The sequence below is a fragment of the Odocoileus virginianus genome, chromosome 33 (genome assembly GCF_023699985.2).
Source record: "Odocoileus virginianus isolate 20LAN1187 ecotype Illinois chromosome 33, Ovbor_1.2, whole genome shotgun sequence".
Lineage (NCBI taxonomy): Eukaryota > Metazoa > Chordata > Mammalia > Artiodactyla > Cervidae > Odocoileus > Odocoileus virginianus.
The window spans coordinates 26,382,816-26,407,619 of NC_069706.1; the positions used below are offsets into that span (position 1 = coordinate 26,382,816).

Genomic DNA, 24,804 nt, shown 5'->3' on the forward strand with positions numbered 1-24,804 from the left:
TACTGGCCTCTGTAGTTGCGGCAAGTGGGCTTAGGTGCTCCTAGGCATGTGGGCTCTTAGTTCCCCGACCAGGGATCGAATCCTTGTCCCCTGACTTGGAAGGTGGATTCTCAAGCACTGAGCCACCAGAGAAGTCCCATGCTTGTTTATTTCTGAAATGAAGGCAAGCTCTTGGGAGTTTGTCTGTCAAACGACACATTTGTTTTGCTGTTATCTGTCCAGTGTCCAAGTTGCTGTCTAGCAGGTGGTAAGTGCTCCAAAAATGTTTGCTAATGAAGGAATGAATGAAGAAGGAAGGGGAGGAGGAAAGGCGAGAAGGAAAAAAAATAAGAACTAAGAGAAGATGGGGAAGGAGGTACATGAACCAGAGCATCAGAGAAAGCCTCTGTGAATATGTAATATCTCCATTGAGACTGATAATCTCCATTGAGACTGAAGGTTGAGGGAAGAGCCCGCTAGGCAAAGAGCGCGAGGAGAGCACCCCAGGCAGAGGAAAGAGCAAGTGCAAAGGCCAGGAGGTAGGAACGAGCTTGGTGTATTGGAAGGAAGGAAAGAAGGCTGATGTGGTTGATTAGAGCGAGCAGGGGAGAGTCATAGGAGATGCGGTCAAAGAGAAACAAGGTGCCACATCACGCAGTGCTCTGCCGGCTCTGATGAGGGCAGGTGTGTGCATGCTAAGTCACTTCAGTCGTGTGTGACTCTTTGCGACCCCATGGACTATAGCCTTCCAGGCTCCTCTGTCCATGGGGTTCTCCTGGCAAGCATCCTGGCATGGATTGCCATGCCCTCCTCCAGGGGATCTTCCCTACCCAGGGACCGAACTCACATCTCCAGTGGCTCCTGCATTGCCGGTGGATTCTTTACCTCTGAGCCACCAAGGAAGCCACAGAGATCTGATTTTAAGTGCCTGCAACCCCAGTGTGTCCTCTGATACTTACCTCTAGATTTCTTCCTGACCCTTCATTTTTAAAAATTATTTTATTTGGCTGTGTCGGGTCACCTGACACAGTTGTGGCGCATGAGCTTCTCTCTAGTTGTGGTGCTCGGGCTTTGGTGTCCCATGGCATGTGGGATCTTATGCCACCCGACCAGGTGGGATCTTGACCAGGAATGGAACCTGAGTCCTCTGCATTGCAAGGTGGATTCTTAACCACTGGACCACTCGGCCAGACACTTCAAATTCATCACCCGCTGAAGCAGATGCTGTGGGTGCCCTGCCTGTATCCACCTGACCCATCTGGGAAGTCATATGCAGACACTTCCCAGACCCTCGGTGTCCCTAGATGCTCCCTGAGTTTCTGTCTGGAGGAGGGCCGGGGTGAATGGGTGGGATTCTGTAACCTCAGAACCTCCAACCAGTTAGAGATAGGGATTGGTGAATAACTATCCTAGCTCTCTGGTTCCTGGGGATCAATTCTGAGGTGAGTTCCCCTCAGTGTCTCAGAGGTCCCCACTGGGATTGTCAAAGTGGTAACTTCTTTAAAAAATATTTTATTTATTATTTATTTATTTATTTGGCTGCCCTGGGTCTTAGTTGTGGCATGCGGGATCTAGTTTCCTGACCAGGAAGCAAACCCCAGGTCCTCTGCATTGGGAGCTCAGAGTCTTGGCCACTGGACCACCGGGGAAGTCCCACAGTGGTAACCTTTTCATCAATACACCGTTATTGGCTTTTCTCCTTTCTTCATCTCTCTTCCTCATTCCTTCACAGCCCTGACTGTGATTAGCTCCCCAGTACAGTTCTTGCACCCCAATTCCCATCTTAGAGTCTGTTTTTGAAGGGACCATAATGAAGGCATTCCTTAAACAGCTCATCACCTTCCCCTAAAATATTGTTCTCTGTTCTCATTTCCACCATGAAGCCAACTACCATAATCAGACACCCAAGCCTGGTCAGTTCTTCTAGAAAGATAGAGGAGCGGGTATCTATTTATCAAGCTATTCCCTTCTCACGTCCAGCCCTATGCAGAGCAATGGAACTCCAGGGATGAATCCAATCATCCCCTGCTCTTGGGGGAGTCGCTGGTTTATTGGGGAGGCAGAACTGGACCCAGGCAAGGCCCACACAATGTGCTCAGAACTGTGTCGGGAAAGTCAGAGAAGTCTTTCCCGAAGAGATGCCATGGGCTGGGCACTGAAGGCTGAGTAGGAGCTGGCCATTTCGGAGGCAGGGGGCGTTCCAGGCAGAAGGCACAGCTTATAGAAGAGTTCGGAGGCTCTGAGAATCCAGGGGCTGGGGAGGCACGGGCATGGGAAGGAAATGTGATCTCATCCTTGGTTTGGTGTGGAGGAGCGAGGGGAAGGGTGGGCAGGGGTCGGGGCACGGCAGGCCTTAAACCTCAGGATGAGAGGCTCCTGCCTCCTCCTGGGTGTGATGGAGAGCTCTGGAGGTTTCCTGAGCAGGGGAGTGACGCTGTCAGATCTGAATCCAAAAACAATTCCTTGGGACTTTCTTCACAGTCCAGTGGGGCAGGACTCGGGGCTCAGGTTTGATCCCTGGTCAAGGAACTAGATCCCGAATGCTGTAACTGAAGATCCTACATGCCGCAAGGAAGATCCACGACACAACCAAATAAATAAATATTTCAAAAAGAAAGAAAAAGGCTCAGTGGTAAAGAATCTGCCTGCCAATGCAGGAGACACAGGTTCGATCCCTGGTCCAGGAAGATCCCACATGCCATGGAGCAACTAAGCCTATGTGCCACCATTACTGAGCCTGCACTCTAGAGCCTGGGAGCTGCAATTAGTGAGCCCACACACCGCAACTACCAAAGCTCAGGTACCCTGGAGCCCATGGTCTGCAACAAGAGAAGCCGCCGGAAGGCGAAGCCTGCAACAAAGAGAAGCCCTCGCTCGCTGCAACTAGAGAAAAGCCTGCACAGCAACGAAGACCCAGCACAGCTAAAAATAAATAAAATTATTTTTAAACAATTTTAAAAAAAGAAAGAAAATGATTCCTCTGGATTAGTTTGAACTGGGGACTAGCTCAGCCAGGTTCCCTAGGTCAAAGCTGAAGGATAGGCATTTTTAGCCGATGAAAGAAATCATTTTGAGCCCAAGTCTCTGGAGAATAGATGGGTCTTAAGGCCCAGGAAGGGGAATACCCTTGAATTTGAAAGTGTCCAGCTCCCCAGGACCACAGCCTTCAGCCTCTGTGAGGCCTGATTCAGCTAAACAAAGCCGGGGAGTGGGAGAACTTGTTGACTCACTGCCCCCGGGGTAACCATTAATCCTTCCCGGGGGGAGTCCAGGGGCTAGTGCCCTGAGAGGCAGATCATGGGCAGCATGGAGCAGCACACAGAGGCAGGCTCAGCACCAGTGCTGGGGGAACAGAAGGCTCTAATTGACAATCCTGCTGACATCCTAGTCATCGCGGCTTATTTCCTGCTGGTCATTGGTGTCGGCTTGTGGGTGAGAAGCTGGGAGATGCTGCTAGGGCCCTGCTTCTGGAGCCTGGGGGGGAGTCTCAGGGAGCCCTATGTGTGGTAGGGGAAGGATGCCTGGATCTTTGAGAGAGAAACCCGGTGTGGGACAAGTAATTCTTCTTTTGATAGTTTCAGGGTGGCCCAGCCCACACTCATTCATGCCTTGTCTGCCCACTTTGGGGCTGGACTAGTTTTAAGGGGTCAGTGGCTTTTCATCGGGACAGCATTCTAAATGAGGTCTCTGTTCCCCTGTCTGCATAACAGCTAGCTGAGCAGAAACCCATATCCAGGGCCCACAGGAAAGTCAGGCCCCATCTAGCCACACTCGGGCTTGGGAAGCTGGATGCTGGATTAGGGCCTGGATGGATTTGTGTGCTGGGAGGAGGCTGGGGGTGGAGTCCGGTGGGGGAATCATCAGGGGAGCCGCACGCTGGTTAATATTCAGCCTGGAACAAGGCTGAGGAATGTGTTGAGGAGGCTAATGAGGTCCAAAGATGTGCCCCGAACCCAGGCCTCTCCCCACTCCCATCCCCCAGTCCATGTGCAGAACCAACAGAGGCACCGTCGGCGGCTACTTCCTGGCGGGACGGAACATGGTGTGGTGGCCGGTGAGAGAGGCGGGGCTGTGGAGCGGGAGGAGGCCTGGAGAAACAGCATGGCTCACCCCCACCTCTGGCCACCCAGGTCGGGGCCTCTCTCTTCGCCAGCAACATCGGCAGTGGCCACTTTGTGGGCCTGGCAGGGACTGGTGCGGCGAGTGGCCTGGCAGTGGCTGGATTTGAGTGGAATGTGAGTCCCTCCTTTTGGCCAATAACCCCCACCACCCCCCTGGAAGGGTCACACCTGGAGAGGCTCCAGGTGGAGGTGTGAGACCAGAGTTGGGACTTCCCAACTGTGTCATGAGGCTGGGCTTCGAGTGATGCTTAGGCAGCCAGCTTGGAGGCAGAAACGGGTGGGAGATTCCAGGATCAGGGCAAGGGTAGGTCCAGAGGAGGTGTATTAGCTGATCATATCAGCATTGGGGGTAGATGCTTGAATTTATAGGAAGGAGTCTGTTAGTAAGCAGTGTTTTAATAACAAAGTTGATCATAGTATGGCTGTAAATAAAACTGATCACACAAATAATAGTGTTCGATACTGTGATATGGCAGGTGGTCTGATTTGCTATTACTATGTGAGCCTAAACTAGCCACACCCTCATTGGCCTCAATTTACTCCTCTCTGAAATGGGGTGAACAGTCTCAAAGTTGGTACAGTGCTTCTTCGGACACTCTTCGAAGAGGTGGCCTATGAGCATCTTTAGGCCAAATGAAAGCCCCTCGCAGAAAAGGGCAGGAGAGGAAGCTCTGGGACTGAGTCTTGCCTTGGAGACTTCGGGAGATCAGGGCTTTGAGCTCAGGGCTTCCTGGAGGAGGAGGCCTCGAGCTGAGCCTTGAAGGACAGAAGGTTTGGGTGGGTAGAGAGGAGAGGGGAGGCAGAGGCTGGGGTTGGGCGGAAGGGTCTGTACTTGGATTCAGGTGCTGGAGGTGGGAGGAGGTGGAGTCTAGGGGTCATCTTGGGAGAGATGGCCAGGGGTCATGGCCTGGGAAGGCAAGAAGGGCTGTAGTTAAGGGCCCAGTGAAGTATCAAGACCTTGTCCAGAAAGCCCAGAGCCCAAGGTCATCGTCTGCATTTGTGTCCTCTGGGGCCCTGGTGCAACCTTGCCTTGGAGTAGCATGTTGTCCAAGAGAGGAAGGTTCTTCAGACCCGTAGACGGTAAGGACGAGCTCAGAGCAGGATCTGGGGCGGGGAGTCACCCTCCGATGTCGCGCTGTGTCGGCAGGCGTTGTTCGTGGTCCTGCTACTTGGCTGGCTCTTCGTGCCGGTGTACCTGACGGCGGGCGTCATCACCATGCCGCAGTACCTGCGCAAGCGCTTCGGCGGCCGTCGTATCCGCCTCTACTTGTCCGTCCTCTCGCTTTTTCTGTACGTCTTCACCAAGATTTCGGTAAGCACGCGTGGTGGGCGGAACGGGCCCCTGGAAGGGTGGGACCACCCAGTGGCGGTCTCTAGAAAGCCCCCGAGGGAGCACAACTAAGGAACCAAATCGCTGTAACAACCCTAATGGAGGCAGGGCCTGGAAGGAATCGGTTTCTGGGACTACAGCCGTAGTGGGAGGCATCAAAAAATGAGGGCACTTTTGAGGTGTGGCCACGTTGGGTCGTGATTCTGGGCAGGAGGTGGACCTGGGTTCCCACCCTGGCCCCTGGATCCTGACCTGCGCGCTCGCTCCTTCCCCCAAGGTGGACATGTTCTCCGGGGCAGTATTCATTCAACAGGCTCTGGGCTGGAACATCTATGCCTCCGTCATCGCGCTCCTGGGCATCACCATGATCTACACTGTGACAGGTGGCGGGGGCGGGGTCTTACGGAAGGGAGCCGTGCTAGGGGCGTGGACTGGGGGGGGCGGCGCTTAGGGAAGACCCGTACTAGGGGTGTGGCGTGTGGGCGGGGCTTAGAGGACTCACCAAAGGTAAAGAGCGCTGGAGAAGTTAAGTGTGATGTGAGCAGAAGGATCTAATTCTTTGGAAAGCAGATTGGTCCGGAAATTCATAGCTCCGAGCCCCTCTTGGGCCTGGACAACAAGGAAGACTTAAGTTTTTATTAACGTCTGAGAGGGGAGAGTGGACTTGGCCAGACTCCAGGATAGCTCACCAATCCCAGTGCAGGTCCGGGGAGAAGGGAGTGGGTTCTGAGGCCTGACGCTGGACCAGAGTGGGCGGGGCCTGGTGCCAAGGCCTATTGTACGGTCCGGCCCCTCGGGATGGGATGGAACTGAAAACTGGACCTTACAGGATCACCTCCTTCTGTTACACAGAAGGGCCTGGACTTAGAGAAGGGCCTGTAGTGGAGGTCCTACACGGGGGGCATCTGGCATCCGTGGAGCCCCAAACTCAGCCCCACTGTTGCCTCCTGATGCCGGAGTGCAGGAGCTCGGAGAATGGGCCATCATTTTGAAATTTGCCCTCCAGGAAAATTAATTGGAAAAGGGGAGCCCTTTTCCAATTCGCGCAAAGACAATCTATGTACTAGAGGCAGCCTGTCTGGGCTGTGCCCCCTGACCCAGGCCGCTTGCAGGAGGGCTGGCGGCGCTGATGTACACGGACACGGTGCAGACCTTCGTCATTCTCGCGGGGGCCTTCGTCCTCATGGGTTACGGTATGGGCTCAGCCCATGGGGGAGGGGCGCGGAGGTCGCAGGTCGCAGAGCTCTCCACCTGGGAGCAGGGACATCACGCGTCTGGGTCGGGGTGGTCCGAGGGAGGGCCTTGTCGCGGGCGCCGGGTCCCCTGACGGCCTTGCCCTCACAGCCTTCCACGAGGTGGGCGGGTATTCGGGGCTTTTCGACAAATACTTGCGGGCAGTGACGTCCCTGACGGTATCCGAGGATCCGGCCGTGGGCAACATCTCCAGCTCCTGCTATCGACCCCGGCCGGACTCCTACCACCTGCTCCGGGACCCTGTGACGGGGGACCTGCCATGGCCCGCGCTGCTTCTGGGGCTTACTATCGTGTCCAGCTGGTACTGGTGCAGCGACCAGGTGAGGGGTCGGGGCTGCCGCGGGATGCGAGGCCGGGGTAGAACCTGCGGGGGTGCGGAGCTGAGATGGGTAGAGCCTGAACCCACCTGGGAACCCAGGTGGAAGGCGTGGTCCGAGGTGGGGGGCGGGCGGGAGGCCTGCCAAATAGACCTACCCAGATGGAGGCGGTTCCAAGGGTCGAGGTCTGCTCTTGGAACTGAATTGTCCGCCTCGAGGGGCCAGCGGCGGGGCCCGGATTAGAGGAGGCGACTTGGGGTAAGGCCAGAGAGACGGCGAGTTACCTGGGACTGGACGCAGGTAGTTTGAAAGCACCTCGTCGCAGGTCATAGTGCAGCGCTGCCTGGCTGGGAAAAACCTCACCCACATCAAGGCGGGCTGCATCCTGTGCGGCTACTTGAAGCTGATGCCCATGTTCCTCATGGTCATGCCGGGCATGATCAGCCGCGTTCTTTACCCGGGTAAGGTCTGCAACCCCGCCCCGACCCCGAATCCTGAGCCCCATCCAGCCCCTTTCTCAGTGGAGGATACAAGTGCCCGTCTCCCATTTCCGTTCCCGTTTCGAAGATTTGGGCCACCCAGTCCCGCCTCCCACCTGGGGATCCCATTTCTCCACTGGGATTCCCGGTCCCCACTTCGGCGATCCGAAGTTCCAGACCCGGCCCCGCCCTAGCCCCGTGGCGCCCTCCTTCCCGCAGACGAGGTGGCGTGCGTGGTGCCCGAGGTGTGTAAGCGCGTGTGCGGCACTGAGGTGGGCTGCTCCAACATCGCCTACCCGCGGCTCGTCGTGAAGCTCATGCCCAATGGTGAGGGCGGTCCCCGGGTTGCCCGTCATGCCCACAGGCGCCTGTACGAGGCGTCACCCCTCGCCCGGCCCGCACCCTCCGGGCGCCCCCTCGCGGCCGCAGGCTCACGGCTGCAGTCCGCCCGCAGGTCTGCGCGGACTCATGCTGGCGGTCATGCTGGCGGCGCTCATGTCCTCGCTGGCCTCCATCTTCAACAGCAGCAGCACACTCTTCACCATGGACATCTACACGCGCCTGCGGCCCCGCGCGGGCGACCGCGAGCTGCTACTAGTAGGACGGTGGGCCTGGGTTTTCCATCTCCGGCCCTACGACTCGGCCCCGGGGGAGGGAGAGTAGGGACAGGGGGAGACCGGATCCTGGGTGAAACCTCCCGTTGGCCGCCCACCGCAGGCTCTGGGTGGTGTTCATCGTGGCCGTGTCGGTGGCCTGGCTGCCCGTGGTGCAGGCGGCGCAGGGCGGGCAGCTTTTCGATTATATCCAGTCAGTCTCCAGCTACCTGGCGCCGCCGGTGTCTGCCGTCTTCGTGTTGGCGCTCTTCGTGCCCCGTGTCAACGAGAAGGTGAGCCTGTGTGCACACTGGGCGCTGGGGCCGGACTTGGACGCCCGAGGAGGCTGACGCGCTCTTGGGGCCCGCAGGGCGCCTTCTGGGGACTGATCGGGGGCCTGCTGATGGGTCTGGCACGCCTGGTTCCCGAGTTCTCCTTTGGCTCCGGCAGCTGCGTGCGCCCCTCCGCGTGCCCCGCGCTCCTCTGCCGCGTCCACTACCTCTACTTCGCCATCCTGCTCTTCGTCTGCTCCGGCCTCCTCACCCTCGTGGTCTCGCTGTGCACACCGCCCATCCCGCGCAAGCACGTAAGTGCAGGCCTCCCGTGGGGGCACTAACGTGGGCGGGTGTGGCCCCTCTCCACCCCGAGGCTGCAGTCTGCTTCCCACGACTCCCAGTGCGGAGGACCTGAACGTCTGTAGGGTTTGGTGAGGACAGACCAAGAAGTCCAGTTTGAAGCTTCACTTGCAAAGCAACCACAATGTTTTGATTTAAATCACATTTATTTGCGGTGGTTTGGAGGTGGCCTGAAGATCATGGGGGAGGTGAAAGCCCCCCAGAGTCTTGGCCTGAGTGGTGGCCGGGAGGGACCTGGTACTATCCTGAAAGTCCCCAGAGGGCTTGGTCTTGTGCTGCGGAAGGTGGGTGCCCCAGGACAGAGCTGACTGGGGGGCAGGACACAAGAGCTAGGGCCCAGGAGGGGCAGGACTCCACAGGGGCAGAAGGGGCAAAGGCAGCAAGAGGAAGCCCTGGTAGCAAACACCCACAGGGAGGAATGCCGCGTTGGCAGGACTGGAAGACTAAAGCACTAGAATTGAATTGTGAGTGTAGACGGGGGACATGGGGGTGATGAAGCCGAGGGCAGAGCAGGGCGAAGAGTTTTTAAACACTCAGTTGAGGAGCTCGGGTTTAGCCTGAGGGCAGCCATGGAAGGTGGTCTTGGGCTGCTGTGCAGGCTGGACAAAGAGACATGAGGAAGTGCTGGTGTGGACGGGAGACCTCCTGCTCTGGGGCGGGGTGGGGGGGCAGCACTCCCACTCGGCCTGTGCTCCCCCCTGCCCCAGCTCCACCGCCTGGTTTTCAGTCTCCGGCACAGCAAGGAGGAGAGGGAGGACCTGGATGCTGAGGAGCTAGAAGGTCCGACCACAGCCCCCGTGCAGAACGGGCACCCTGAGCACGCAGTGGAGATGGAGGGTAAGGAACTGCCCCCAGGACTTGGGGCCGGGGAGCTGGGGGAGCCGAGTGTCCTCAGACTCACTGTCAGGCCTCAATTTCTCCCAGCGCCCCCACCCCCAAGGCCAGGCCTCTTGCGGCAATGCCTGCTCTGGTTCTGTGGTGTGAGCAGGGGTGGGGCGGGCAGCCCCCCACGCCCTACCCAGGAGGAGACAGATGCCGCAGCCAGGAGGCTGGAGGACATCAGTGAGGACCCACACTGGGCCCGCATCGTCAACCTCAACGCCCTGCTCATGATGGCCGTGGCCACGTTCCTCTGGGGCTTTTATGCCTGAGGCCCACTGTGTCGGACACCCTGAGCCACAGCCTTGAAATGAGTCGGGGTGGGGAGCCCGCAGCGGTGAGAAGGGCCTGGGGCCAGAGAGTAGCAGGGAGGCCCCGGGATCCCTACTGTCTGCCTTGTTTCTGCCTGGGGCCCAGTCCATTTGACTAGTAGCCACATCCTATGAGGCCTTGGCCAGTTGGCCACTGTGGTTCCCCTAAGAACAAATAAAGCTGCCTTGCCTAGGTCCTGCTGCAGCCAGAGTGTCCTTGTTCCAGGACCCTGTCTGAGACCTGGGCCTCCGGTGGAGCTGCTCACAAGACCTTCTTTTCTGGGCACAGAAGCCACGTGGCCCTCCACTCATCCACCTCTAGCTGGTGCTTCTCAGTGCTCCAGCCCGCATCCTGTAGACCTGGGGAGAGGGCAGAGGGGTGGTGCTGTGGGGGAGACCCTAGGCTAACCTTGGGGAGAGGGGTAAGGTGCAGCACAGGCTGGGTGTACTGCTCAGGCTCCCCTTGCCTCTGTGGGGTGATCTCTGGTGTAAAATGAGGCTAAAACCTCATCTGGTTGCCATATGAATTCATTAAGCAGCACAGGGAAAAGGGCTAGAATGGAGTAGGGCCTAAATGAAAGCTCATCATCAGTAATTTGTGAGCCTTCCCCCTCCCCCCGAAGCCCCCACCCCACTCCTCTTCTCCAGTGCCAACTGGGCTTCCACAGTCTGTCAACACTGAGTGCCTCACAGGCCATCCTAACCTCCCCATCCTGCAGACAGGGAAACCGAGACCCAGACTTGAGATCACAGAGAGAAATCCAGGTCTTCCACCTCCCAGACAGAGGGGTAGGGATGGAGCTAGGCAGGGCCTCTGGGGAGAAGGTCCAGGAGCCATGGAGCAGAAGGATGTTACCTTTCAAGAACTTTGGGAAGAGCTTGTCCAGCACTTGGTGTGTCTCCCTGACAACAATCCAGCTCTCTTTCTCAGGACCTGGACAGGGGTGAAGAACCAGAAGCTCCCAGGTGTCCCAAGCCGAACAGGCTCCTTCCCCTCTCCACCCTGCTTTGGTCAGCAGCAGCCTAGACAGCAAGGCATTTACCTGCCCATACTCGGTTCCTCAGTTCCTCCAGCTCTCCTGGGAGGGGTCCATCTCCCCGCAGGGCTCCAAGCACCAGCCCGTGAGTGGCAGCCTTTAGAATGGCCTCAGGTCCTGCCATCTGACTCAGGACAACCTGTACCTGGTCTGGAGAGACCCAGGGACAGACTGGTACCAGGGAAGGGCCAACTCTGAAACTCTCTCAGGCCTACCAGCCTACTTCATCCCTATCTGGCCCAAAGGCCTTGGCCTGGCATGAAAGGCCAGCTCCCACCCTTTCCTTTCCAACTTCATCTGTCGCTCCCCAATGCTCTGGCCAAGCTAAAATGCCCAATTTCCAAGATACAACTTCAAAGCAGCTCTCTGAGGTGGGCTTATTTTGCATGTCTTTAATAGCTAGTGAGAATAAGCATCTTTTAACACATGACCAGCAGACCATTAAACTTTAGTGCCTGTTTGCTCAAGAGGTGACCTGAACAGGAGACAAAAGTGGTTCCTCAGGGAGAACCAGAGGCCACAATCTCATTTGTGTGTGCTACAATGTAAAAGTGCTTTTACATAATCACCTTCTTTGATCCTCACAAAAACCCTGAAGATAATAAGGCAGGTATTATTAGCTCCACTTAACAGAGTGGTCAAGGGAACTTTACAGGGGCATGCAGCTATATAATCTGAATGGATTCGATCTCAGCTTCAAGCTCCCCTGAGGACAGCAGGCAGACTCCAAACTGTCCAGCGTGTGCCAGAGCTTGGGGCCCTGGGGCTGGAGGAATGAGAGGCTGAGCCCAGGAGGGTGAGTCTGAAGCTGGGAGAACACGGCACACTTACTTCGTGACTGGTCCCAGCGAAGGAGGTAGGGTTCTCGGTGCCCCTCAAGCAGCTGCTGCAGCTCAGAGACACTGAAGGAAACAAGAGTGTGCAGTCGGTCGGGGGCGGGGAGAAGACAAGGCAGGCGTGACCATGCATTCACTGCACAGCCACCTAGTCGTTAACCCAAGCTGTCTTGCACCTCTTTCCCATCCGCTCCTCAGCTGTTACCCTCCCCCCCATCAACCCTTCCTTTCTTCCTGCATCCAACAAACACATCAACAAACATGTCTTCTTTGTCTTACAAGTCACTTGAGTAGCCCTACACTCAGGCAAGTAAACATCCACAGAGCAGAAGTACTTTATTTGGTGGTTCAGAAAGGCCAGTCTGGGATTTCTCTAGTGCTCCTACTACAAGCAGCATAGGTTCAATCCCTGGTCAGGGATCTAAGATCCCACATAATCATGGTGTACACCACCTGCCCTCAAGTACCCACAGTGACATGCCCCCCACCCCCCATGGAAATGAAGAACCAGAGAGGTAGGGCTTGGTCAGGGGAGGCCAGCGACAATCAGAACAAGGAGCGCGGGCTTCCCTGTGGTAAAGAATCCACCTGCCAATGCAGGAGACATGGGTTCGATCCCTGATCCAGGAAGATCCCACATGCCACGGGGCCGCTAAGCCTGTGCGCCATAGCTATTGAGCCTGTGCTCTGGGAGCTGCAACTGCTGAGCCCAAGTGATGCAACTACTGATGCCCTCGGGTCTTAGAGTCCGTGCTCTGCAACAAGAGGAGCCCCTGCACTGCGACTAGAGAGTAGCCCCTGCTCTCTGCAACTAGGGAAAAGCCCTTGCAGCAACGACCAAAAAACCCAAAAATAAATAAACAAATAACTTATTAAAGAACAAGGAGCACATAGTGGGGGGAGGGTGATAGCAGTGATGGGTGGGAGATGTTGGGCCACTCACCTGGACATCACGCAGTGTAGGGGGGCCCCCAAGGATAGAGACACAGATGACCAGAAACCTGTGGGAAGCTGGAGTCAGGATGCCCGGGCAGAGGAAGGAGCTAGGAGACATAAGACTTGAGCCCAAGGGGTTGGGTCACCTGTCCACAGTGGCTCCATCCGATTGGCTGATGTGGGGCCAAGTACCTCTCCCTGCTGGAGGAAGTGCCTCAGGACCAGCCAGAGCCGCTGTTCATTCAAGGTCTCTATGACAAGGGCCCGGATGGCTCGGTAGTTGGCGTAGATGTGGAGGGCAGTGAGGAAGAAGAAACAGCCAAGGCTTAAGCTGGGGCGAGAGGGTGAGCTGGTCCGTGGGAGCAGAGGCCCAGCTGGGCGCCTCCTCCCTGCCTTGGATCCCGGCTTACCTGGGGCTATCAGACACCAGGGGCAGCATCAAGAGGCTGACCAGGAGCCCTGCCAGGTTTACCAGCGTCTCCTGGAAAATGGCAGAGGGGTTGGGAGCTAGAGGCTCCCCTCCAGGCCAGACATCCCTGAGTGCCTTTCACCACAGTCCTCCCTAACCCCAGACGCTCCCTACACTGATATGGGTGCCTAAGAAATTTTTAATGTTTTTGATGAGTGAGCAATCATGTAAGATACATCTGCTTCTCTGCCCAGCTAGCTGCAATGCCTGTGGAACATTTCTTTGTTTTGCAAGCATCACTTGTGTAGCCCTACACTCAGGCAAGTAAGTGTCCACAGAGTAGAACAACTTTATTTGGTGGTTTAAAAAGGCCAATCTGGGACTTCCCTGGCGGTCCAGTGGTTAGGACCCCACACTTAACACTGCAGGGGCCATGGTCAGGGAACTAAGAATCTACATGCCTCATGGTGTGGCCAACAAAAAAAAGAGGCCGATCCCCCCAGCCCCTTGGTATGCAATAACAGGCAGACACTTCTGCAAAGGGGTCAACGAACCACCTAGGAAGAAATGCACAAAATTCCAACTTACCTGGAGAATCAATGTTATCAGACCCCACTGATGGCCCAAGATGGCCTGACTGAGCCTACCTTAGGGGAAAAGACCCATGGCCATGACCCCCAACTCATCAGGAGGGAGGAGAAGTCTGGACTGGGGTTCCTGACTATGGGGGTCCCTGGGATAGGTGGTCCTGGTGCAGAGGGCTGAGCTGTGAGTGTAAACTGGGGGTCAGGGGCCTTGGGAGCTCAGGAACAGAGGGCCCTCCCCGGGGTGGGAACAGTCATCTCCAGCAGCCACATGGAGTGGCAGCAAAGCAACAGCTTCAGAAAGCAGGGGCCTGGTCCCGCGCTGAGCACCGGTCTTGGGTGCCCCAGTGGCCTTACCGCCTCTGTGAACTGAGGAAGCCCTGGGGCCCTGGAAAATGGGCCTGGAGGTTAGAAAGAGCAGGTGAGACAGCAAGCATGGGGCTGGGAGATCCTAAAGAGCAGGGCCTGGTGTACTTACTCCCTAACAACCTTGGAAGAGACAATGGGGAAGAACTCGTCCAACCATTTCTTGAGAGAAGGGACAAGCCCGGGGGACCCAGGGAGAAACAACCTTTCCGTGTCTTTTTTGCCTCAGCTGTAGAGTGGCGACAATGACACCCTGCATGAATCCACTGTAAGGATTTCATGAATTCAGACAAATGAAATACTAGGCACATGGTTAATGCTTAAAAAATATTAAATTGTGTTGGGACTTCCTTGGTGGTCCAGTGGTTAAGACTCTGCTCCCAATGTAGGGGGCACAGGTTCAATTCCTGGTCAGGGAACTAAGATCCCACATGCAGCATGGCCAAAAAAAAAAAAAAAAAGAACTTGTATTAATATTACTGAAAAAGAGTTTTAATTTTTTTTTAATTTTTTTAAAATGAAGTTCTATTTCACAGAATCCTATAAGAAAAGGCCAGAAAGTAGGACTGGAGAGAAAAGAGGTTTTTTTTGTTTTTTGGCCATGCCCCCGACTCTACCACGTGCCCCTGACCCCCACCCCAGCATGTGGGAGCTGAGTTCCCTGACCAGGGATCGAACCCACACCCCCTGTACTGGTGCGGAGTCTTAACCACTGGACCACCAGGCGAGTCCCGAGAATCAATGTTTCTAAATTGCTTCAGTGTCAAAGAAAACTGTGTCACACTTGTGACCTCCCTGGGCCTCACTTTCCACATCTGTAAAATGGAGATAATAATAGTATCTATCTTAGAGGCTTAGTGTGAGTTAAACAATTCACAGAAGCACTTAGCACGGGGGGTACAGAGGGTTCCCATTCCTTAAGGGTTTGGCCCTAGGAATGTTCCCACCCCAACTCCAGGCTCCTCTGGTCAGGCGAGGGGCTGGGCGGGAAGGGCCTGCTTAACTGCCAAGGGGAGGCCTCTGGCCAGTGACTTCAGCCACCTCACTTTCTAACCTGCCAGGAGCTTTAACACGTGGGGCCTCACCTGGTCAGAACACGCACCTCACAGGGAGAGGCTCTGCTTAAAGAGGACAAGGTCCAGGGCAGGGGCTCACTCCTGGCCACAGGGGCAGCGGGCAGGGCCTGAGATGACCAGCCTGGACTTCTGGCCACAGAGTCCGAGCCCTCACGCCTGATGATCCGTCCACAGACTCACCGGCACTTCCTCCCGCCTGTCTCCCAGCGCTCCCCCCAGAAGCCCTCAGCCGGCTCACTTCACGTTCCCACACTGTGCCCCTCCCCCGTATTCCCCGTGCGCCCCGCACCTTCCCTCCAATCCCGGCTGTTCACCTGGCTGCCGTCCTTGGCTGACACATCGGCCATGTTGTTTCTCCGGGCCTGATGCATGGTCAGTGCGGCCCGAGTGGCCCCGCCAGCCACACCCACGAGGCACTGGGTGGGGAAAGGGACAGTAAGTGTCAGAGGGGCTGTGAGCTGCAACGACATGAGCGTTTCTGGGGGTGAGCAAACAAATGGCTCAAACCAGTTTGGAAAAAGTAGGCCTCAGGCCACCCCACACTGAAAGCCTGAACGCTGTCCTTGGCCTCCCATTCTCACCCCACATTTCCACTAGGCCCACCTCCCCTGTCTTGTTCCAGGAGAAAACTAAAGGTGTGCCGGCCATGCCACCCTGTGGACCCAGCTCCAAGAAACTCGCTTTCTTCCCCCAAGGTGAAGACACGAAGGCCATTCTTAACCCAGAACTTCCCCAGCCTTCAACGTCTGCTCTAGCTGCCTCTTCCCCTGGTGGAGCTCCCAGGCCCAGTCTGGCTTACAACTTGGCGCTTACATTCTCCCTGCCTGGAACTAATTCCTTTCTCTTCCTGCCCCAGTCGAGGCCTAGCCAAGCCTTCCAGGCCAGTTCAAAACCCACACCAGTGGCCCTGACCTCCTAGGGCTCTCCCTCTGAGATGGGAGAGCTCATTGATTAGGGCCACTGAAGGCTTTCACTCATTTATCACATCTCTCAGATGTCAGATACACATTTCGGTGCTCTGGTAGACTTCAGATACAACTGCTGCCCTCCTGAAACTTAGAAATCATCAGATTGTAAACAAATAAACCAGTGATGACATGATCAGCATCTGTTCAAAGTTAAGAGGAATGCGGTGTGAAAGGAGGCTGCAGTGATGGGTGGGGACCTGATCACACGAACTGCAAACACCTCATTAAGGTCTTTATACCAACAGCAACAGGCAGGGCAGTGACCTGATTTGATTTCCACTCTAATAAGGACTATGGGGTTGCTCTGAGGACTGAAGTGGGGTCAGAATAGATTCAGGGAGATGACCTCGGAATGACCTTTTTTTTAAGCAACAAGGACCCACCAGGTGACATGGGGATGCAGTCATTAAAGGACTAGAGAGATTTAAGAGGGGAAAATACAGTCTTGAATGGAGGCTTAGGTGAGGGTGATAGGCGACAGGGGGAGGAGGAGAAGGCATGGATGACAGCCAGGCTTCTGGTTGTTGCATCTGGGGGATCGAGGTGCTGGTCACTGGAGACTAGAACTCTGGAGAGGAGTGGGAAGCAGGGAGGGGGAGTTCACAGCCATGTTGGAGTCCCTTATTTGACAGATGAAGAGACTGAGGCCCTCAGAGCAGAGCTCAATGCAGCATTTTGGCAGAGGTCACAATCTTTCTTTCCTCTGGGGTTTCCTGCCCTCAAGGGGGAGGGATGCCCACAGCATTCAGTTCTGGGTCAGGGAGCTCAGCGGCCTCCACCATAAAGAGCTGTTGGCTCCTAAATGTCAGTTGTACCGCATGGAATAACATATAAGATTTTGAAGGGATGGTTGGGCCTTTGCGATAGGTTTTAGGTCTTTTTTTTTTTTTTTTTGCCACACCACAAGGCATGTAGAACTTCCCTAACCAGGGATCGAACACCAAGCCTCCTGTGGTGGAAGCGTGGAATCTTAACCACTGAATTGCCAGGGAGATCAATTACGCGTCTTCCTGACTCTACTCTGCGCCAGGTACTTAACCCTGGGCCTCAGGTTCTGTCTTTGGATGAGGCCAACCTGAAGGAACCACCAGGATGAGCAGCCTGGCAGAGAGGAGGAGCCCAGATTCACCCCACTTGCCCCTCTAGCCCCGCTGTCTGGTCTGCACTCCATCTTGCCACTGGACCATGACCTGCAATGCTCTTTCTGCCCACAAAGCCCACCCTGCAGCTCACACTCATTCTTCAGGGCCCACTCTCAGGCAAGACCTTCCTGCATCCCCTGAGCAGGCCAGAGTCCCTGCTGACCCTTCCTGCAGTCCCGTACTTCTCATCTGAAATACCTATAGCTATCATTCAATAAGCATTTAATTACGTGTAGCTTTCTTTCAAAGATGGGAGGGCCTGTATTCTATGCCAAACATGCAGCAGGCACTCTAAATATTTTATGGAAAGAATGAAAGGTGGCCAGAGGGCTGGTCCCACTATGTTGACAATGGATCTCCCCTTCTATCTCTTGCTCAGAGGTCTCTCACCCTCTCACCCATCCCCCGGCTCCAGACACCACCTTAGACCATCTCAGACTCGAGAGGGCATCTGGCTGGAGAGGAGGATCAGAATACACCGCTGGGTCTGAGAAGAGACATCTGAACTTTTTCACTTTTCTAGAAGTGCCTTGAACACAGGGCCCAGGCTGGGCTGCCCTCGGGGCTCCAAGTGAGTCCCACAAAGCATCACCAGGGCTGGAATCTTGGGTATGGGGGTGCCCCAAGATGGGTACCTTGGCCAGGTTGCTGATGCAGACGGTTATGGTGAAACAGAAAGGCAAGATGGGAGCCATTATCTCGAGGAACATGGCAATGTCGTTGAGGATGTCAGCAAAAAGCCTGGAGAAGGGATAAGGGGTCAGAGGTCAGAGACTTTCATGGTAGAAGACTCCCCTCTCCTCGGTTCCAGCCCCTTCTCACCTCCACTGCTTGGCATTACAGTCCATTTTGCTCCTGTGGAGGAGAAGATATTGGTCAACAATTTGGATTTAAGGGGAAAACACATCCTGTGGGCAGTGCGGGCCATCCTCAGGACTTGGGAAGGTCCAAAAGGGCTCAGAAGAAGAACCCACACCCTAGCCAGACTTCTGTCCCCACACCCTGTCACTGCTGCCTGAAATGCTGCCATCAGCAGGGAGGACCTTCAGTGGTCACTCACATGACCCATGAGGCACCAAAGGAAAAAACTGATTGTCCCGTGGCTGCTCCCCATCCCCTGACCCTCCTGGGAGAGAGGCCATCCCTGGGTTCCTCTGCCATCTGCCCTCCTCTCTTCCTCCTGCTTCAGAGGGTACCCAGCAAGAAGCCCGCATATTCTGTAAGCACTACATTTAGCGTAAATGCTACCCTGCATGTTACAGACAACCAGCCTGGAGAGGGGTACAACTTCCCTCAGATCGCATGGAGGATGGGGATGGAACTGCCAAGAGAGAGAGCCAGGCTCTGACACCCAGCCTAGGACATCTCTATTTCGCGTCACCATGGATGGTTCCCTCCTCTGCAGGTGGAGTGACTACTGGACCCTTGTACAAACCCCCAGAGACCCCCTTCTCCAAGATCCCAGTGGCAGGAGACACTATAGCCCTCAGGCGAGCTCAGACTTTGCAGCATTAACACTAACCCTGAATGTGAAATCTTCTAGACAGAAAGAGAGCATTCCTGGGTGGGGCATGGGGTGCATATGGGGAACTCCTGAGGGAACTAATACACAACAAAGGCAGGACTAGAACACGGGGGCTCCGATGCCTCAGAAAAAGCAAAGGCTTTAGGTTCAAATCCCATCTCACCAGTTACAAGCTCTGTGAGCCTGGCCTATTTTACATCTGGACGAGGTACCCATTCGATCCTACTCTACATAGTTGTTAGAAGGATTAGAGAGGATACACAGAGAGCTGGTGAGGCCCAGTTTGGGTTGGTAATCACAGCTGGCGTTTACTGAGCACTTATTACGTGCTAAGCACTTTGTATACACTAGCTCACTGCACCTCACAACCACGATTGACGGCAGATATTAGATCATTCCCGAGGTGCTCCAGTACTGACCAGAAGAGGAAGCAGGCAGCACAACGCCCTCAATCCCTTCTGAATAGATGGTGACATGTATCCCATGTGGGACAGGGATTCCAATGACCTCCCCAAGCCCACTCTCCACAATTCAACCACATGTCTAAGCCACCACACTGCAGGAGGGTCATTCCTTTTGAGCTGAGCACTGTCCCACCCAGGCATCTCTTTTAACAAGCCAGCAAAGGATACTCAGAGCATCCTGGCTCCCTCTGTTTTTTCCCATGATGGGCATCAGAGGGGCCAATCAGTGCTCTCAAAGGCAGACCTCATCCTGGCAGTGGCTCTATGGCTTCACTGCTTGGTGAGCCCAGGAAGTCATCTGTACTGGGTACTCATTAAAGACTCCTTAGCTCTGATGTACTTGCTAAATTTCCCCTCCCTTGGAGATGGGTAGGAAAGAGGGGGAGCTGAAAACACAGCCAGGGATCAGACAGACATGACTCTGTGGATCAGGAAGAAAAACTCACCCCATCCACCAGGCAAAGACGATGCGGCCCAGCATGCCAGTTGAATCTGGGGGAAAGAGGCATTGGTAAGGAACAAGCAAGAGCCTTGGATGCTGTGGGGCCTGGCACCAAAATGGCTTTCCATCTTGGGTCACTGCCTTTGGGAGCTTAGTCCAGTTGAGTACGTTCTAGCTGCACGATGGGGTCAGAAGTGCCTAGACTTAGTAGTCCCTCAGTACGTACCCCAGATAACTAGGTACCCACACACACCAAGAGACATGGACCAGAAGGAATCTTTGCAGCACTGTTTATAACAGCAAAAAACTGGGACACCGAATGCTCACCAACAAGAGAATGTATAAATGAATTCTGGCTCATTTACTCAGGGGCATATTAGACAGCTATGAAAATCCAATGGACCACAACTACTCACATCAGCATGGATGACCTAGTATCATCATCCTATATGAAAAAGTCAACCATGAAGACTACATACAGCACAATATGCTGTTCATAAAAGAAAAAAATCCCTGATGCTTTCATAAAAGAAAAGACCCTGATGCTGGGAAAGACTGAAGGCAGGAGGAGAAGGGGGCAACAGAGGATGAGATGGTTGGATGGCATCACTGACTCAATGGGCATGAGTCTGAGCAAACTCTGGGAGATGGTGAAGGACAGGGAGGCCTGGCACGCTGCAGTCTACGGGATCACAAAGAGTCGGACACGACTTAGTGACTGAACTACAAATGCTCTTCATAAAGCTTGAAGACAACTGAAACTAAACACCATAGTGTCGAGGTATATACATCAATATGGTAAAACTTCTTTTAATAAAAGCAGGAAACCCTCTGTGGAAAATTCAGAGGTTATTGTTGATATTCTAGCTATTAGGCTGGAAAGTGGGTTCACAGACGGTCATTAGAACATAAATAAATGAAAAGGATTTGAACTGCAGGTTGGGGACAAGAGAGCTGGGAGTATAGGGCAGAAGGAGAGGCTTCCTCAGGCTGGGGTGAGTCAGAGAAATTTCTGGAATCTACTAGACTTTCATTTACGCAAGTGCTTACTGGCTGTCCACTGTGTGACAGGTAATGAGGGTCTGGCTGGGAGGTGTGTGTGTGTGGCAGGGTGTAGCGGACCACAGTGATTCAGAAAGTCATGGCTCCAGGCTCAAAAGAGACAGCAACCATGGTGAAGGACATACATATGTGACAAGGGGACTATTCTACTGGAGGCCATCTGCAAAGCCCTTGTCAGATGTGGAGGCTGGCACTAGGATACAATAATGACACACATCCTCCCTACTGCCTTTGAAAGTCTACACTGTACACCACTCTAGGAAACTTAATTCCTACCTGGTCCTTTTTGCCTCACTTACAATTGGCTGAGCTGCTGGATCTACAAACTTCTGAATCCTAGTAAGGGATCAGCTGTCCACGAATTGTACTTGGCTCCCTCTGAAAACTCTAATTGGCAAAAGAGTGTGGCGGTTAAGAGTGGGACACAGGGGCTTCCCTGGTGGCTCGGTGGCAAAGAAACCACCTCCCAATGCAGGAGACATAGGTTTGATCCCTGGTCTGGAAAGATCCCATTACTGAGCCTGTGTGTCTAGAGTCCATGTTCTGCAACAAGAGAAGTTCGTGCAACGGAAGTAGAGAGTAGCCCCCATTTGCCGAAACTAGAGAAAAGTCTGCACAGCAGCAAAGGCCCAGCACAGCCAAAAATTAAAAATTAAAAAAAAAATTTTTTTTTAAACAGTTGCTAAGAAAAAAAAGTAGGAGGGGACATATGTATACCTATGGCTGATTCATGTTGATGTTCAACAGAAGACAACAAAATTCCATAAAACAATTATCCTTCAATTAAAAAATAAATTTTAAAAAAATGTAGGACACAGGAGTCAGTCAGTGTGTGGGTCCAAATCTTGGCCCTGTGACCACAGGCAAACTGCTAAACCTCTCTGTGACTAAGCTTCCCCTCTGGAAAAGGAATTCATAAGAGCATCTACCCAGTATGGCTGTTGCAGAGATTAAGCTATATATTGTATGTCAGTGTACAAAATGCCTGGCACACAGCAGGCTGTCAAAATACTGGCTGCTTATAGTATTAATATCACTAGTTATGACAGTTAACACCATGTTCCATAAAGAGACCTGTAACTAAAAATGACCGCATCAAAAAATTCCAAGGGAGTTTTTTATGTAAAGCTCTGCATGCAAATTTCTCATGTTTGATAGAAACAAGTATGTAACATCCTTTCTAATGAATGGGGCTTCTTTTAATGTCAACAACAGGCTTTATAGTAAGTGGATATTTTTTCGTCTTAAAATGGTAATTTTTTTCTTAATAACCTGCCTGAGCTGAAGACATATATAAATATGTTGGTGATTAGACTAGAGTGCTTAGAAATGACACGAAACTACTGACCCCAGCTCCCACTGCATTCCAAACACTTAAGCAACAGGAGTGCAATAGAAAAGATCCAAATTAAACAGTGTGGAGGTACGAAAATGTACCATACAACTAAAACTCCTGGGTTCAAATCCAAGCCCCACCACTTACTGGCTATGACCCTGGGCAAGTTACTGTTCTCCGTCTCAGTTTCCCCATCTACAAATTGGACACAATGACAACACCCATCTCAGAGCTATTGTGAACACTGAATCAATACATTTAAAGACTGCTATACTGAGACATCCCTGGTGGTCCAGCAGTTAGGATTCTGCCTTCAAATGCAGGCGACACAAATTTGATTCCTGGTCAGGGAACTGGTATCCCACATACCTAAGCCCGTGAGCTGCAACTGCTGAGCCCTCAAGCTCTGGAGCCTGTGCTCTGCAACTAGAGAAAGCCTTCATGCTCAATGAAGAGTCAGCACAGCCAAAATTTAAAAAGAAAAAACAAAGACTGGTACATAATAAGTACTGTGCAGGAACTATTTTTAATATTATTAAAAGAAGAGACAACTCAAACAAGAGCCACAGATCACCACCACTTTTCCACTGACATGTACTCTCAGAGAAAGAGCTTCTTTCCAGAGGTGACTCACATTTGGACAGTTTGGTTAATGCTAAGGGTACAAGCAGGAGCCTCCAGATTCTTCAAAAGATCCAGGGAGGCTCACCAGAGCTGTGGCCAGGCAGACAGTAGGAGCAATGAGCTTTGGGTCTGATTTAAATCCCCACTGGGAACAAGAGTGAAAGACAAAGAATGCAAGAGGCAACCACAGGGCCCTCCTGATGGAAAACAGTTCCCCCTTTCTTTTCTGCTTCACTCTCTACAGGGCATGGTACCAAACTGTATCTCTGCGCACTCCCCGGCCCCCCTAATGGTTTTTCAAAAAGCAGTATATATTCAACAGATGGTTACTACTGTTATTATTTATAGATCATCTACTTTCCCAGAGGATCCAAAACACCTTTCATTCTTCCCCAAACTTCCTCTCTGCCACTCAGGACCTATTACAAAATTGTTTTTGTCTAGAATTAACTACTTTCCCACACCCCAGGCAATTGGCAGTTTTATTCAATTATTGAACTCGTAGGCAGTCCTCCATAGATGAGGAGTAAAGGGAAGGGGCACGTTTTGCTTAGGGATCTGGGCTCCAGATGATCAAGGGACACTGAACAGCATGTATGGGGAACAAAGTGCAGCTGCAAGGCTGGTGGGCGTGATAAGGGTATTCTTGCCCTGTTATTCACCAGTTGTCAATAAAGACAACACAAATGTTTTACTCAGTTGAATTTTGCTTTTTAACGGTACAAGGCACTCTTCGAGGAACCGGGGAGACTTGGCTCCTGGGTTTAATCAGACAGGAATGCATAAACATACTCATCACAGCTCAGTTAGATGTCAAAACACTGGGAGAAGGGAAAAGGAGGGGTTGGGCTTCCCCGTCGAAGGAAAAAGAGGACAGAGACGATGGCAGGGCTGAGAGGAGCGAGGGGTGAGACTTCAGGGGCCCAGCTCACCTTTCACGAGCCAGGTGGCCGTGGCAGCTGAAACAGAGGCTTTTGCGTCCCCTACCCCTATGCCCAGCAAGACTGCGTGGGTGGCCAGGGAGCCCGAGAGGCTGGAAGCAAAGGCCTGGAGAAGAAAAGAAGTGGGGTGAGGAGTAAACGCAGGTGCATGGAGGGCTGAGATCTATCATCAGGCACATCACCGGGGTGTGTGGCCTGGGACGTGTCACAGCTCGTCTCTGGGTCTCAGTGTCCAGTCTGTAAGTGGGAAGGGACGGGTGGCGCTCTGTCTCCCCTGCCCCGACTACGTGTCTCTCCCTTCCCCAGTCGGCCAGGCTGACCTGCACGGAATCCCACAGCTGGTAGGGCAGGTAGTCCGGGCTGACGCTATCGGGGAAGCCCTGAGGCAGGAACACGGCCAACAGCCGGGAGAGAGGTGGGGTGGCAGTCCCGGGAGCCACCCCTCCGCCCCCATCTCGACCTCCGGGTTTCGCTGTGAAGGCCCCGGAAAATCCCCACCAGCTGCGCCCCCAGGCCTCCCACTGCAGGCTCCCGTCGGGGGCAGCGCGGCAGCCCCGGGCCGCCCCAGAGCCGAACTGCTCGGAGCACAAGACATCAGCCATCCTGAAACCCTCCCTTCAGTCCTGCAAGAAGAGAAACGTGGCCACAAGACACTTCCGGCTCCACTACGGCGGCTGCAGAGGGACAATCTTCCTCCGCCAAAGGGCCTCCTGCTTCTGGCCTCCCAGCCCTGTATCGACCTCCCGGGGCTGGTCGTTTCTCGCCCTAGTTCTTTATAGCATCTTGTCTGGGGCCGCGGGAGCCCTTTGACTCGCCAGACCCTGGAGGTACTGGCTTTGCTGTGACCTGCGATTTCCGGTTATGGGGACAAGGGAAGAGGGCGTCCCTAGGGAATTGCGTTGCTACCCAGTGCAGTCACAGAATTTTTAGCTGTGTGGCCTTGGGCAAGTCAGTGTCCCCTCTGGGCCTCAGGCGCCTTCTCTGCTGTGAGGTCAGAGACTATATTTTACTCCTATTCCTAGTGCCCAACACATAGTAGGCGTCTGAACGATAGAATATTCATAATTATTCATATTATTCATTATGAATGAATAAATGCATGCATGTTGAGAACTTGAACCAAATGATCACTGAGGCCTCCTTAAGCTTCCCTCTTGG

General features: G+C 53.8%; 2 protein-coding genes across 5 annotated transcripts; one reads left to right on the forward strand and one right to left on the reverse strand.

The window, feature by feature from the left end:
- Nucleotides 1-2,332: 2,332 nt before the first annotated feature.
- On the forward strand, nucleotides 2,333-10,094 carry SLC5A2 (solute carrier family 5 member 2). The gene is made up of 13 exons (XM_070461244.1): nucleotides 2,333-3,411; nucleotides 3,962-4,033; nucleotides 4,110-4,214; nucleotides 5,248-5,412; nucleotides 5,708-5,813; nucleotides 6,543-6,623; nucleotides 6,775-7,004; nucleotides 7,327-7,462; nucleotides 7,700-7,807; nucleotides 7,935-8,085; nucleotides 8,198-8,366; nucleotides 8,444-8,659; nucleotides 9,416-10,094. The coding sequence occupies exons 1-13, from the start codon at nucleotides 3,277-3,279 to the stop codon at nucleotides 9,857-9,859; spliced, it is 2,118 nt and encodes a 705-aa protein (XP_070317345.1). The 5' UTR covers nucleotides 2,333-3,276; the 3' UTR covers nucleotides 9,860-10,094.
- Nucleotides 8,836-24,409, reverse strand: RUSF1 (RUS family member 1). Of its 4 annotated transcripts, XR_011485520.1 has the most exons (14): nucleotides 23,967-24,409; nucleotides 23,638-23,752; nucleotides 19,688-19,733; nucleotides 18,075-18,107; nucleotides 17,888-17,993; nucleotides 15,457-15,600; nucleotides 13,118-13,188; nucleotides 12,854-13,038; nucleotides 12,715-12,772; nucleotides 11,767-11,837; nucleotides 10,942-11,085; nucleotides 10,755-10,832; nucleotides 10,089-10,258; nucleotides 8,836-9,521 (listed from the first exon to the last, which is right to left on the reverse strand). XR_011485520.1 is itself a non-coding variant. In XM_070461242.1 (13 exons), exons 1-13 carry the CDS (start codon nucleotides 24,246-24,248, stop codon nucleotides 10,161-10,163), a joined length of 1,431 nt encoding a protein of 476 aa, XP_070317343.1. In that variant the 5' UTR covers nucleotides 24,249-24,408; the 3' UTR covers nucleotides 8,836-10,160. The 4 variants fall into 4 exon arrangements, 3 of the variants coding, with proteins under 3 accessions (XP_070317343.1, XP_020749396.2, XP_070317344.1); XM_070461242.1 differs by having other exon boundaries at nucleotides 8,836-10,258; nucleotides 23,967-24,408; XM_020893737.2 differs by having other exon boundaries at nucleotides 8,836-10,258; nucleotides 15,457-15,558; nucleotides 23,967-24,320.
- Between the last annotated feature and the right edge of the window lie 395 nt (nucleotides 24,410-24,804).